This window comes from Alexandromys fortis, unplaced genomic scaffold, assembly GCF_014885135.2.
Source record: "Alexandromys fortis isolate MF-2015 unplaced genomic scaffold, M_Fortis_MF-2015_v1.1 scaffold_88, whole genome shotgun sequence".
Taxonomy (NCBI): domain Eukaryota; kingdom Metazoa; phylum Chordata; class Mammalia; order Rodentia; family Cricetidae; genus Alexandromys; species Alexandromys fortis.
In genome coordinates this window covers 3,159,971-3,174,158 of record NW_026067961.1, presented here as the reverse complement: position 1 = coordinate 3,174,158, position 14,188 = coordinate 3,159,971, and the positions used below count along the sequence as shown (strand labels likewise).

Here is a 14,188-nt window from a genome sequence, read left to right as displayed (position 1 = left end):
TGTATACATAATAAATAAATAAATATTTTTAAAAAAAAAAAAAAACCCAAACAAAAAAAAAGCAGCAGCCTGGACAGACTGCTTTTATAGTTCCCCCAGTACTAAGGATTAAACCAGGATCCGTGCATACTAAACATTCTACCCACTGAACTGTATATTTTCAGCCCGCATTTTTTTATTTTATTATAGGTAAATTAGAATTTTCATGATTTTTTAAATGTCTAAACTCTTGCTTATCTGACAGCTTACCCACCATCTTCCTCTCCAGACAGGAGCTGCACCACTTAAGGGCTCTAAGGCACCTTGGCACAGCCCAGCATTTCCTCAGACTCAGCCTCACAGTGTAAGGTCATTGCTACCCTGCAGGGAGTGAATGTCTCACACCCCCAGGGAGCAGGAGGAACTAGCTACCAGGCCTGGGTTCCACACACAGCTGACAGGGCGGAGTCTGGGCCTGGGCCTGACTGTTCTCACCACATTCCCACCCAGATTTTGGATGGTCCCGGGTGCTTACCTGTTCGGTTGAGGGTGTCATAATAAGCTCAATTTTTTATTTTAAAGTATTTAGATTTAATTTTTTTTGTATGACTGTTTTGCTTGCATGTGTGCATGTATATGTACCATATGTTTGCCTGGTAGCCTCAGAGGTTGAAGAGGCCATTAGATCCCCTAGGATTGGAGTTACAGAGAGTTGTGAACCCTCATGTGGGAAGAACAAGTGCTCTTACGTCTGAGCCATCTCTTCAGCCCCTAAAATGTTAATCATTTTAAAAATGGACCTAAACCAGGCAGTGTGGTGGTGCACACCTTTAATCCCAGCACTCAGGAAGCAGAGACAGGTGGATCTCTGAGTTCAAGGCCAACTTGGTCTACAAATTGAGTTCCAGAACAGCCAGAGAATTCACGTCTCAAAAAACAAACAAACAAAAAAACAAAACAAAACAACAACTAGAGAGATGACTCAAAGGTTAAGAGCACTGGCGGCTCTTCCAGAGGTCCTGAGTTCAATTCCCAGCACCCACATGGGCTCACAAACCATCTATAGTGAGATCTGGTGCCCTCTTCTGGCCTGTACATGCCAACAGAACATTGTATACATGGTAAGTAAATCTTAAAAAAAAATAGACCTAGAGATCTTGAGAAAAATGTTAACCTCAGCCAGTAGTAATGGCTGATGCCTACAATACCAACTAGTTGGCAGTCTTAGGCAGGAAGTACATGTTCTAGGCCAGCCTGAGCAACTTAGTGACTTTCCTTCCTGGGTGGAGCTCAGTTAGGCTGCTGTCCAGCTAAATGTAAGCCTGGAGATTAGCGCCTAGCACTGCTGCTCAAGAAAGAAAAGCACTGTGTAGCTCAGGCTGGCCTCAGAACTCACGTGTGGAACTGGAGAGTTGGCTGAGCAGTTAGGAGCACACCTGTGCTTCTCTAAGCCCCACCCACATGGTCGCTCACAGCTATCCCTAACTACAGATCCAGGGCTTCCAAAGGTCTCGTCTGAGCACCAAGCAAGCATGGAGTGCACAGACAGACATGAAGGCAAAAGGTGTAAGATGAATAAATTTGATAAAATATTAAACAAAAATAGTCCTATATAGTTAACATAATTGTACATATTTAATAACAAAACTTTAAGAAATTACTATTTTAATTTTTATGCATTGTTAATGAAAGTATAATTGTATTATTTTTCCCTTTCCTCCCTCTGGCTCCTCCCATGTCCCCCCTTCCCAACTCCTTCTGGGTTTTCCCCCTTACTCTCAAATTGATAGCCTCTTCTTCCTTGATTGCAATTGGTGTGTGTAGCCTGCTGAGTGTATTTTGGGTTGATGTGTGTATATGGTTTCAGGGCTGACCACTCTGTATTAGACAACCAGTTATGGGACCCATCCCTGGTGAGGACTAATTTTTTTTTCCAAGACAAGAGATTTTCTGTGTAGCCTTGATCATCCTAGAACTCACTCTGTGGACCAGACTAGCCTCAAGCTCACAGAGATCTGCCTGCCTGCCTCCCAAGTGAAGTGCTGGGATTAAAGGCGTGTACCACCACCACCACCACCCGGTCAAAGGACTAATTCCAAACCATCATCAGTCCCTGTCTTTTATTGTCTAGGGTTAGGACCCCATGGGATGTTCCCCTTTCCATATTAGCATTCCTGTTGATGTTACCATTGTTCCAGTTCTGTTCATGTAGCCATTCCTGGAGATACTGTTTGACAGCTGACTTTCTGGTGTGCTGGCTCTTGGGATCTTTCTGCCATTTTTCTAGGATGCTCCCAAGCCATGGGTGTAGGAGCTGTGATGTAGATGTATGTACCCATTGGGCTGGGCTCCCCACGATCTGCTGATCTCTGGGTTGTGTCCAGTTGTGGTTTTCTGTGAAGGGAAACCTTTGATGGGGGGAGGGGGTACTGCTGCACTTACTCAGAACTGACAGCAGCTCAAGAAACCAGGAGGGATCCATGGACAAAGGGATTAGTGGTCAGCTGTAATTACTTTTTTTGAGCCAGGGTCTCACTGTAACCTTACCTGTCCTGGAATTAGCTATGTAGACTGTTGTGAAATTCATTTAACTAAATAAAGATGTATTACATTTGTTTGTTGCAGAATAATTGTTTAATTATGTAAAGATGTGTTGCTATTTCACCTTACCTGAGTAAGGCACCTGATTGGTCTATTAAAAAGCTGAATGGCCAATAACTAGGCACAGGAAGGATAGGCAGGCGGGGCTGGAGGGCAGAGAGAAAAGGGGAGGGGGGGCAGACAGGGGGGGGAGCAGGAAAGCAGGACTGACAGTATGCAAATGAGGAGAATGAGCCTGGGGCGGCGTGGAGAGTAACACCTGGGTTCATTTTGCCCTGCAGTGGTGTCACAGGCCATTAATCCCAGCACTTGGGAGGCAGAGACAGGTGGGTCTCTGAGTTTCAGGCAAGCCAGGCTTTCATCGTGAGACCCCGTCCTCTGACCTACACTACTGTGGCACGTGAATAAGCACACACACAACACAAAAACGTTGGGAGTGAGGGAAATCTAGAGCTGCTGATGGACTACAGAGTACGCGAAGCGCAAGCCAGACCCTGGGCTCAAGCCGGAGACCCTTGAAGAAAGAGGACAGAGACGCTCATTTCTTTTCTAGGCAGTTTGTATAACTGGATCCCACTGTGTATGGTCTGACTTGACGGCTAGCGTGCACACATGCACATCTTCCCATCTCAATATCTACAGAGTCATTCTTCCTTAATGACCTACCCTTTTGATGTTAGGAGAGTGGGGAGCAGAGGGGCAGAGACCTCAGATGATAAAGTGCGTGCCTTCAATGTCTGAGGCCCTGGGTTCCATCTCCAACAAAAACAAAATCCGTACTCAGTTCTCAGCTACCGCAGTTAATCCTCAGGCTTCACGCTGAGAGGAGCCCGCTGACTCCCAGGGCTTATTGTACTTTCCTCTACAAGCAGCCACTTCCTGGTTGCTCAGACTCAGAAGACCCGCGTGAGTGTGTAAGCTATTGGCCAGGCTCCTGGGCCCAGGAATGCTGCCATGCCTTTAATAGCTGTGTGAACAGACCTTCTATGGGCAACAGGCGGTTGCTGGGGTACCTGCATGTTTTCTTCCTTGGAGTCTGTGCTTACCATGCTGACCCTAAAATTTAGACCAGCTGCATTCTCAGAGGAAAAGGAGGTGAGGTTCCTGAGTGGAAGAGAAAGCCTGAAAAGTTTTAGAAATGAAATAAAACAAAATGTCTGCTGCCAAGGCTGTGTCAACCTAGCAGCCTCCCCGAGGGGCGCGATGGGCGAGATCTGAGGCTGGAATACTTTCAGAAAGGAAGTAGGGCACAGTTGATTAGCAGACACTTCCCTAAAAGTAAGCAAAGCAAAACTCACAGTGCCTTCCAAGTGTAGGCTCCCGTTCCTAGAGTTGCGTTTACGTACAGCACATACCGCCTCACTCAGAGAACTGTGACTGCTGAGCGGCTCCATCTCCAGCTTTTTAAGGAACTTCCCGGACGGACCGTGAGCCTTTGGGCCACCCGGAGGTCTGGGAGCCTGGGCACTTCCCTGCAGACCTGCTCCTACCCGCCGTGAGTAGCCTGAAGGAGTAGGTTCGGAAAGTAAACTAGACTGCTCGCTTTGAACTCAGGCAAGAACACAGTGGAGGAGCGCCTTCCTGGAATCTGGCCCGGTTTTTCTTAAACGCACCAAAAAAAAAAAAAAAAAGACAACGAAACTCTTGGACTTGTTCGTGCTTTGGTGCTGAATTGTGCAAATACTACTTTTGAAATCTGATAGGGGGCTTAAGTAACTACCCCGGAGCCAACGGTACTGAAAACAGGATCAGGATCATCCTACCCAGATGTCCTGAGGTTCCCAGGAGCGCAACAGGGAATCTGGAACCAAAGGAGTGATTGTAGATTCGGGCGCCGAGCTCGCCTCTCCGGGCCACGCTCGGCAAACCGCTGGGCTGGAGGGTGGTTAGCACACCTCGGAGCCCGCACTTGACACCCGCCGTTGCCAGCTGAGCGTCCGCGGAGGCGGTTGAAAGCCCCGGAAGGGCGGAAAGGGAGCCGGCGTAGGCGGCGGTGACTCAACCTGCCAGCAGCGCTGGGGGGGGGGGGGGGGGGGGGGGGGGGGGGGGGGGGGGGGGGGGCGCGGGGGGGGGGGGGGGGGGGGGGGGGGGGGGGGGGATAAAAGGGTTAAGTGGGCGTGGCCTGTGTTGTTCCGCCCCGACAGACCCCGCCCACGGAGGCCGCGGCTGGTGTGCATATTTATAGAGGCGGTGCCCGGGGAGCCGGGGCGTCCCTGTGCCCGCAGTCCGGCGTCATGGAGCGGCCGGCGCCCTTGGCCGTGCTGCCCTTCTCCGATCCCGCGCACGCCCTGAGCCTACTGCGCGGCTTGAGTCAGCTGCGCGCCGAGCGCAAGTTCCTGGACGTGACCCTGGAGGCGGCGGGTGGCCGCGACTTCCCCGCGCACCGCGCCGTGCTAGCGGCCGCTAGTCCCTACTTCCGCGCCATGTTCGCGGGGCAGCTGCGCGAGAGCCGCGCCGAGCGCGTGCGCCTGCACGGGGTGCCGCCCGACATGCTGCAGCTGCTCCTGGACTTCAGCTACACCGGCAGAGTGGCCGTGAGCGGCGACAACGCCGAGCCGCTACTGCGCGCCGCGGACCTGCTGCAGTTCCCCGCCGTGAAGGAAGCGTGCGGCGCCTTCCTGCAGCAGCAGCTCGACCTGGCCAACTGCCTGGACATGCAGGACTTTGCCGAGGCCTTCAGCTGCTCGGGGCTGGCTAGCGCGGCGCAGCGCTTTATCCTGCGCCACGTGGGCGAGCTGGGCGCCGAGCAGTTGGAGAGGCTGCCGCTGGCCCGCCTGCTGCGCTACCTGCGCGACGACGGGCTGTGCGTGCCCAAGGAGGAGGCGGCCTACCAGCTGGCACTGCGTTGGGTCCGCGCCGACCCGCCGCGCCGCGCGGCGCACTGGCCGCAGCTGCTGGAGGCCGTGCGCCTTCCCTTCGTGCGCCGCTTCTACCTGCTGGCACACGTGGAGGCCGAGCCGCTGGTGGCGCGCTGCCCGCCTTGCCTGCGCCTGCTGCGCGAGGCCCGCGACTTCCAGGCGGCACGCTACGACCGACACGACCGCGGGCCCTGCCCCCGCATGCGTCCGCGCCCGTCCACCGGCCTAGCGGAGATCCTGGTGCTGGTGGGAGGTTGCGACCAGGACTGCGACGAGTTGGTCACCGTCGACTGCTACAATCCGCAGACAGGCCAGTGGCGCTACCTGGCCGAGTTCCCCGACCACTTAGGCGGGGGCTACAGCATCGTGGCGCTGGGCAATGACATCTACGTGACGGGTGAGCGCGCTGGGGGCTTTCCAAGTGAAACACTCAGGACCTGAATCTTAGAGCTCGACCTAGCCCTTGGCAGGGACTGCGCTAGTTTTTCCATTTGCTTTCAAGCTATAAGAGCCCCCTGTGCTAGCAGAGACTTAACTGCTTTGTGGGTCTCCGTGCCTTACGTGGTACAGCCTGCCTTGCTTAGCCAACTCCTTGCCCCGGAGGTGCCTCCCCCTTTTGGGTTAGAAGAGACAGGGCATTGGCCTGGCACAATGGCTGCTTTCTTTTAATCCCCAAGGAATGCGGGGACAGGCTGCAGGCTGGCGCCTGGTGAGACATCTCACCCTCCCCAAAGCTGGGACTTTTCTCCCGCCCTGCTAAGCCACAGGGGCCTCCTGACTCAGTGGCTTTGTCACCAGTGACAGGGTTTCTTCGAGCCTGCACCTCGGCGATGCACTGTGGATCACATGGTGTTTAGGCTGCTCTAGTCTACGACTGTAAACATGGTCACATGTCGAGCGGTTTTCTTCCAGTTACTTGGCTGAAACCCCAAAACACTGCCGAGTCACTGTAGGCCGGCCCCAGCCTGCCCCTGTGCAGGGCTTCTCCCACGTTTTTCACCAAGGATGAATCCCGATGATCAAACTGAAGGGGAGGCTAGCTGCCTCCTTCTCCAGGCCAGCAGGGATGGCCTCTGGAACTGCTATATAAGGCAAGACCACTGGGGCCTATGTCCCTTATCATATCAGCCTGGCAGGCACGCGGCTGGGCTGTCACAGGGGCTCAGCTCCACATTCCACAGAAAGCCCACTCCGATATTCCGGTGGTGGTGTGCTTGTGGGTCTCCGGGACAGCCTCCGCTTTCCCGACTGGTCTCTGAATCCAGCCCTCCTTAACAACCTGAGACTGACCCTGCTCTGCCGGGCTCCGCCCTTGCCACCCTGCCCCCATCTCTGAAGTCTGGCTGGTGATTTTGAACAGAGAACTGGCCAGACTCGCCCTTGGATACTAAGTGTTACAGCTGAACAGCTAATGGGGTGGAGGCAGGTGGCTCCGCCATTCCCTTCAGCTGTTGGTGGGGAATTTTCCCGAGGGGCCAGGAAGCTGCTTCAGCTGCTTCAGAGCATCCCTGTGAAAGTCCCACAGTTTGTATAACATGTCTCAGACTCTTCCCTCAAAAGCTCTGGGCTGAGACAGAATGTCTCTATCCTGTTCACGGCACCAGCCGGAAAGCCAGGGGCAGAGCCCCAAGATTCCTGGAGTCTCCTCATACCCTGAGCATTTATGTCTTAGATTTCCTTTATACAGTTACTGTCTTTTGTTGACACACAAAATCTGTGTAGGTTGATAAGAATTTGAATGAAACATGTCTCTGTACTCTCCACTAAAGTCAAAACTAGAACCCCAGAGGTGTATGGGAGTGTGGTTTGTGGTGTTAGGTCTCTTGGGTAACAGTGTGGGTTTCTTCTCATGTTCTGACACAGTCTTGGTTTCAAAGTGTCCAGGATGTCTAGGATTTGGTGGCCAAATCCCACATTTAGTGTCTATCCAGAAGAGCTGCCCAGCCCTGAGATTGAATGGTCTGAGATAGTTACGTGTGATGGTGTGGCGGAGGGTAGTTTTGTTTGAGTCTTTTTTGTTTGTTTGTTTTGTTTTTTTGAGACAGGGTTTCTCTATGTCTCCCTGTCCGTCCTGGACCAGGCTGGTCTTGACCTCAGAGATTGACCTGTCTCTGCCTCCCTCCTGAGTGCTAGGAGTAAAGGTGCACACCTCGGCCCAGCTCTATTTAACTCTTTAACGTATGAGTGTTTTGCCGGCGTGTAGTCTGCACCATCTTCTTACCTGGTGCCCACAGAAGCCAGAAGAAAGCATCAGATCCCCTAGGACTGGAGTCAGGGATGGTCATGAGTTGCCACGTGAATGCTGGGAATAGAACCCAGGCCCTCTGAAAGAGCAGCTGGTGCTCTCTGCCCTCATTTTGTTTCTGGGGATTGGGGATCTCATGTGGCCTAGAGCAACTGGAACTGCTAAGTGCTGGGATTACAGGTGTGTTGCTCTCTGGAGAGCAAACCCAGGGTTCATGCATGCTATGGTAAACACTCCACCAGCTTAGCTGTATCCCCAGTCTAGGACAGTTGGAAGCGGCATCTTTTGGCTTTGATTTGACAGCAGTTAGGGGGCCTTGTGCCCTGCCTCAGTGACAGTGACCGCTTGGCGAGGCCAGAAGAAGACAAATGTATTTTGGGTGAAGGGAATCAGGCTAATTCCTTTGCAGGGAGAGGCCTACCCGGAAGTCCGAGAAGACACAGGTGGGTGACTCACTACACGTGGGTTGAGCATCTGCCCTTTGTGTGCCCCGACAGGCGGGTCTGATGGCTCCCGGCTCTATGACTGCGTGTGGCGATACAACTCAAGTGTGAACGAGTGGACAGAGGTGGCACCCATGCTCAAGGCCCGCGAGTACCACAGCTCTTCTGTTCTGGACGGGCTACTGTATGTGGTGGCAGCTGACAGCACAGAGCGCTATGACCATGCCACCGACTCCTGGGAGGCTCTGCAGCCTATGACCTACCCCATGGACAACTGCTCCACCACGGCCTGCCGAGGCCGGCTGTACGCCATCGGCTCCCTGGCGGGCAAGGAGACCATGGTGATACAATGCTATGACCCGGACACTGACCTGTGGTCACTGGTGGACTGTGGCCAGCTTCCACCTTGGTCCTTTGCGCCCAAGACTGTGACCCTGAATGGACTCATGTACTTTGTCAGGTGAGCCCCTGGGTACGCTGTTTCCGGCTCAGCATCCCTGCTGCCCATTTTATAGGTGAGGAAAGCTGGGATCGGAGGCTGAGGCTTGTCCCACCCCTTAGACCATTTCTGTGGCCTTCTAGGTTTTCTTAATCAAGCTGCCTCAAGGATAGTGGAGTCTCGAAGTGTCTAGCTAAGCAGCCCATGGGTTACCATGCATCCACCAGGACATGTACAGCATGCATGTTTCTAAGTGAGATAGAGAGAGATGTCTCAGCCGTACCCTAGCCTGGTCACCTGGGTTTTTTTGTTTTTCTTTTTCTTTTTTCTCTGAGACAGGGTTTCTCTGTAGCTTGGAACCTGTTCTGGAACTCGCTCTATAGACCAGGTTGGCCTCAAACTCACAGAAGATCTGTCCGCCTCTGCCTCCCGGGTGCTGGCATTAAAGGAGTGCGCCGCCACCACCTGGTGGTCCCCTGGTTTTGATGACCTATCTGGTCACAGCCAAATGTGCCTTGAATGGCTACTGAACGTTTGGGAGGGTAATTGGATTCCCTGTGTGTAGTGTGTGTGCACATACATGTGTGTGTGCATAGTCAATGCTTCCCCCTCCCCCGTCTGGAGTCTGCCTGAAGCTGTGGGGCTGCGAGGGACGAAGGGAATGACTGAATGACAATCCCTCTGTCTCCTCTGTCCTCGACTTTGATCTGGGAGCCCAAAGGTATGTGTACCCTGAGCCTACATTTTCTCTGACTGAGTAGCAGTGACCTTTGCCTGCCCTGCCCCCAAAATAGGAGGCCACCGCTCTTCAGGGTGAGCTCTGAGGAGCCTGAAGGGGACCCAAGTGTCATTGTCATCTAGGAGGCGGAAGGGCCTGGTGTCTTTAAATGCCAGGACCTGAGGGTCTGCTCTGAGAATGTCCTGGAACCTTCCTCAGCCTGGGTCCTGTTATAAAACTGCCTGGCCCTTCCCTAGGTTCTCCTGCCCCCCCCCCCCCCGCCTTCAAGAAGGGGGAGGGGCTGGCTATAAATACAACTGTGAAGAGTGCCAGGTCTTTGCTTCAGCCCCTCTAGTGGCTGCTGGCCCAGTACCTTTGAGAACGCCCTCCCTGTCCTAAGGTCCCAGGGCAGGATCCTGGCACCTGCTGACTCCTTCTGGAGGACAGTAGTCAGTTTTGATTGCTAACCCTCCAGGTGGATGTGGGAGGGGTTTGCCCAGCCTGCGGTTTGCTTGTGTGCCATCCACACAGGAAGCTACTTCAGCCCCACCTAAATACCTGGATATCCGTGACCAATAAAGGGAGCTGCCATCCTGAGCCTCCTGCTATTGATTTCCGGGAGGGGGGTTAGGGGGGGAAGCAAAGGTGTTGACTCTGCCTGGGAAGTAGCAGCCTTGAAGAGAGGATCCAGGGAGCCCTGTCCAGCCCAGCCCCTTCCAACTGTGGCTCTTTGGTCTCTGCTGGAAAGAAGACAGAGAGTGTAGGGATAACCCAGTGGGTTCAAAGCCAGTCTAGGCTACCAACCAAGACTCTGTTCAAAAATGTACATACAGGTCCCCAGAAGAGTCACACCCAAGGTGCTGCTGCTTTTGTCTGACTGACTGTCTTTGCCTCCCTTCCCTCCACAGGGACGACTCTGCCGAGGTGGATGTATACAACCCCTCCAAGAATGAATGGGACAAGATCCCGTCTATGAATCAGGTAAATTTGCAGGTGTGCCAGCATTTGTGAGTGCAGGCTGGCCCTGCTTTTGCAACTGGACTGTCATTAAGACAGAGTGCTTGGGAGACAGTCATGGTGGGTGGGGCCTGTAAGGGAAGCGGGTGTTACCCTCATTGCGTTTGGAACTTGCCGGTACCAGATGTTAAATAGGATCTCAAGACCAGACTAGTGGTCACTGCACCATCACTATGCGCCAGCACCATCGAGCAGAAAAGGTACAGAGAGGCAGCAAGCACAGAGAGGCCCCAGGGCTGGCGTGTTTGTGTGAACGCTAGCAGCCATTGTGGCTTGAGGGAATGGGGTCAGACAGGTCCGGGAACTATCCACCCCAGCTACTTCCTGAGGAGTTGACCCGGAGAATACATTTATGGGACCCATATAGTATGTGTGCCATGAACTCAGCACCCCCGCTGCAGACCTCATTTATCTGGTCAGGGTCTCCTATCTCTGATGGTACGGTGGCTCTTGGGAGACTTTGCCCTGTCTGACCAGGTTCCATTCCTAGCTGTCACTGATGGCTGTCCCAGCATCCTGTCTCCTATCTGTAAGATAGAACGGATGAGCCCGCCCTAACGGGCTGAGGCAGGGATGCTGGGTGTGGCCCACACCTGGAGACCATGCTGACCACATAGGGAGCCCCAGTTTCCTGGTTGGAAAACAGGAAGGCATTGGCTTATGCTATCTGCACTCCCTGGAAGGCTGGCTGAGGACGGTTCTTAGTGCTGGGGCTAGGATGTGCCAGGCTGTTCCCTGGAAGTTACTAGAGCAATCAGGGAGGGACGTCTGCCCTGCCTCAGTTGCCTGCCTCTCACTCCTCTGCCTTGACCTGCAGGTACATGTCGGGGGCAGCCTGGCCGTCCTGGGAGGCAAGCTCTATGTCTCTGGGGGATATGACAATACATTTGAACTCTCGGACGTGGTCGAGGCCTATGACCCAGAGACCCGGGCATGGAGTGTGGTGGGGCGGCTTCCGGAGCCCACCTTCTGGCATGGTAGCGTGAGCATCTTCCGTCAGTTCATGCCACAGACACCAGCAGGGGGCCGTGGCTTTGAGCTGAATAGTGGCAGCAGTGACGTGGATGCAGGCCGCCACAGGCTGCCTCAGAACCCTGACGAGCTGCACTAGCCCAGGCCTGGGCCCAAGGGAGGGCCTTTTTACAAGGGGCCTGGCACCTGCAGAGGAGCGGCCTCTCCTTTTTGCACATGAACCGGAGCAGTGGCTCCTGGCTGCTGAATGAGCCCTAGAGGCATCATGTGACGGTTCCTATACACTCGGAGCCTGTGTCACAGCTTCTAGGGCTGAAGCTGATGGTGACCTGTGTGTGTGGTCAAGAACCAGTGGCTTCTCCACCATCATGTATCTCTGCCTTCCAGAAGTTACCTCCAGCTTGTAGTATCCAACTCACCGTGCAGTGTGCCTCTCCTTGCTGCCACTTCCCGGGCCTGCTTGATCCCAGAGCAGAAGGTAAGGGTCCGTATGACAGAGTGGCCTGGCCTGGAACACTGGAGACCCAGGAAGACAAAGGCTACAACAGAGAGCTAAACTGCACCTCTAGCGCCAAGGCTCCCAGCAGCCAGGTCCAGGGAGCGTCAGTTCACCTAGCTTTGCATGTCTCTTAGGCCTCACCAGACAGCAGGGTAGGCTTCCAGGAGTTGAGGACTGACTGAGCTGTGGGATTAAGCCACAGTGTGAGCTTGAAGGGGTCTGTTTCCATAGTACATGGCCTCGCCTGGCCAGGAGGCCCTCCCTGGGGCTCTGTCCCAAGCCTGCAGAGGCAAGGCTAGAGGAGAAGACCGTGCCTCCTCGAGAATGTCACTGATACTTGGCTGAGCAGACAGCTGCTGGGCCTGGGAGCGACGACTCCTGCTTCAAAGGGAAGCCAAGCGGGGCAGCCCCAGCACTTGGTTCAAGGTTTGAAATGCTTGCGGTTTGAACTCGAAAAGAAGTAGAAGAGTTGGGAGAAGAGACAAATGGCCCTGTCTGACTTGAAGATGTACAGGTCAGCATTGTTAGACTTTTCCTGCCATCGTGTGGGAGACAGGATGTCTGAGAGCTCAGGCCCAGGTGCACGAGTAGCGGGACGCCTGAGTCACAGCTCAGGGACCCCTGGGTTTCTTCTGACCTTGAGTGGTTTCGTGGGTTTGGGGGCTGGGACCATTCAAGGTACCCAGTGGCTTCTCTGCTGGAGTCTGTCACGTTTCTTTGTGGAGAAGAGGGCGTTAGGACTGTCACGTTAGAGACAAAGCCAAGGTTCAGGGTGAACTTGGCTGACGGATGAGGCTCCAGGAATGGAATGTCCCCATCACACACCACAGCCATCTTCTTGGCCAGGTGGCAGAGGAGGCTGCCTTAATTTCCCAGACACCTGCCTTCTTCCTGTTTGGTTTGAAATCTGTTTCTAAAATGCTCTCCCGGGCGCCTGACCCTGGGGAAGATTGTGCCAGCCCAGGCCCACTGATACCCTAGGGCTCCTGTAGGGTGTGCAGCTGTGCTTTCTGTCCCCTGGTGCTGTCGGCCCAGCCCTCTAGTGCCTCTCCTCCCTCTTGGCCTAGTAAACTCTTTCCGTGAGCCTTAAGAGCTGTCACCCAGAGGTGTTGATACTCCATGAGGTGCCTTGGCATGGCAGGGTGGAATCTTGAGTATCAGGAACTAAGCTTAGTGCTGGGGAAAGTAGCCTGGCCACCACTGTCAGGTCCTTTGGGGGACAGGCTAGGGGGCTTCCCAGGGGAAGAGCTGCACCACCGCACTCTCCTTTGACTGCGGTGGCTCCTGCCTTATTGTGCACCCTTGCACAGGGCCCCTCTGCCCACCTCCAGAGATACTCAGGTTTGCACATCACGACCCACATCTGGGTAGGCACTCACTGTGGTCCTCCCACTGGGAGTCCAGTCCAGTCCCTCCCTCAGCTTCACCTTTGCCACGGGCTCTGGGCTGTAACCCATCACTTGACACATGTCTACACTAACAGGGATGAAAGCTGGGCTACCTGGGTATGGGATTGTCCCTGTCACATGTATAAAGCTTTTATATGTCAGGATAAAATTAAGTTATGAAAAGTTCTGTGCCTGGTATTTGCTGATCTATAAGGTATTTCTTATATTTATGACTTCAGAGACTTGTGTAAAGAAGGTCACCTTCCTTAGGTGACTAGCATTCAGTCACACCAGTGGCTGGGGCAGATTTGTATATTTATTTCTGTCTACTCCCTAGGCTTCTGTGTCCAGCATTCTAAGGTTTTAGGATGTTACCCTATTTTTTGAAATAAAATGTTTCCTACATGCTGAGTGTCATGGCTTTCATCTCTTTGTTTTTCCAGACATGGTTGCACCATGTATCCCTGGGTGTCCTGGAGCTCACGCTGGAAACTAGGATGGCTCGAACTCCCAGAGATCACCTGCCCCCTAAATGCTAGGATTAAAGGTGTGTGCCACCACCTCCCAGCTGGCCTTCATCTTCTTGCTGCTTTGTTTTCTGGGAATCCTTGTGTGCAGAGGCCAACACTGGTGGTGGGAGGTAGATCTAAATAGAGCGAATGCGGATGCAGGAGGTAGGATTGGGGAGTCCAGCATCACAGAGCAGAGAGACTGCAGGTACAAGAGGTAGGACTGGGGAGTCCGGCATCACAGCAGACCAAATGCAGATAGAGGAGGTAGGACTGGGGAGTCCGGCATCACAAAGAGAGAATGCAAGTACAGGAGGTAGGATTGGAGTCCGGCATCACAGCAGAGCAAATGCAGATACAGAAGGGCCGAGTCTAGCATCAGCATCACAGAGCCTCTCTAGTCCTTTCTCTCCTCAAGGTGAAATACACATATGATGTAGTACAAAGGTAGGCTCCTACCCACAGTGAGATGGACCTTGAACCTAGGTTACTTTTAGAACCCCCAAAGTCATCAGAAATC

The 14,188-nt window shown here is 53.7% G+C and overlaps 1 protein-coding gene across 4 annotated transcripts; it reads left to right on the top strand.

The window, feature by feature from the left end:
• Nucleotides 1-4,698: 4,698 nt before the first annotated feature.
• On the top strand, nt 4,699-13,717 carry Klhl21 (kelch like family member 21). 4 transcript variants are annotated; one of them, XM_050153314.1, is made up of 5 exons: nt 4,699-5,835; nt 8,181-8,586; nt 10,192-10,264; nt 11,660-11,750; nt 13,603-13,717. In XM_050153314.1, exons 1-5 carry the CDS (start codon nt 4,815-4,817, stop codon nt 13,653-13,655), a joined length of 1,644 nt encoding a protein of 547 aa, XP_050009271.1. In that variant the 5' UTR covers nt 4,699-4,814; the 3' UTR covers nt 13,656-13,717. The 4 variants fall into 4 exon arrangements, 3 of the variants coding, with proteins under 3 accessions (XP_050009271.1, XP_050009270.1, XP_050009269.1); XR_007593755.1 differs by having other exon boundaries at nt 4,702-5,835; nt 11,118-11,750; nt 13,603-13,658; XM_050153313.1 differs by lacking the exon at nt 13,603-13,717 and having other exon boundaries at nt 4,702-5,835; nt 11,660-13,570.
• Nucleotides 13,718-14,188: the final 471 nt, after the last annotated feature.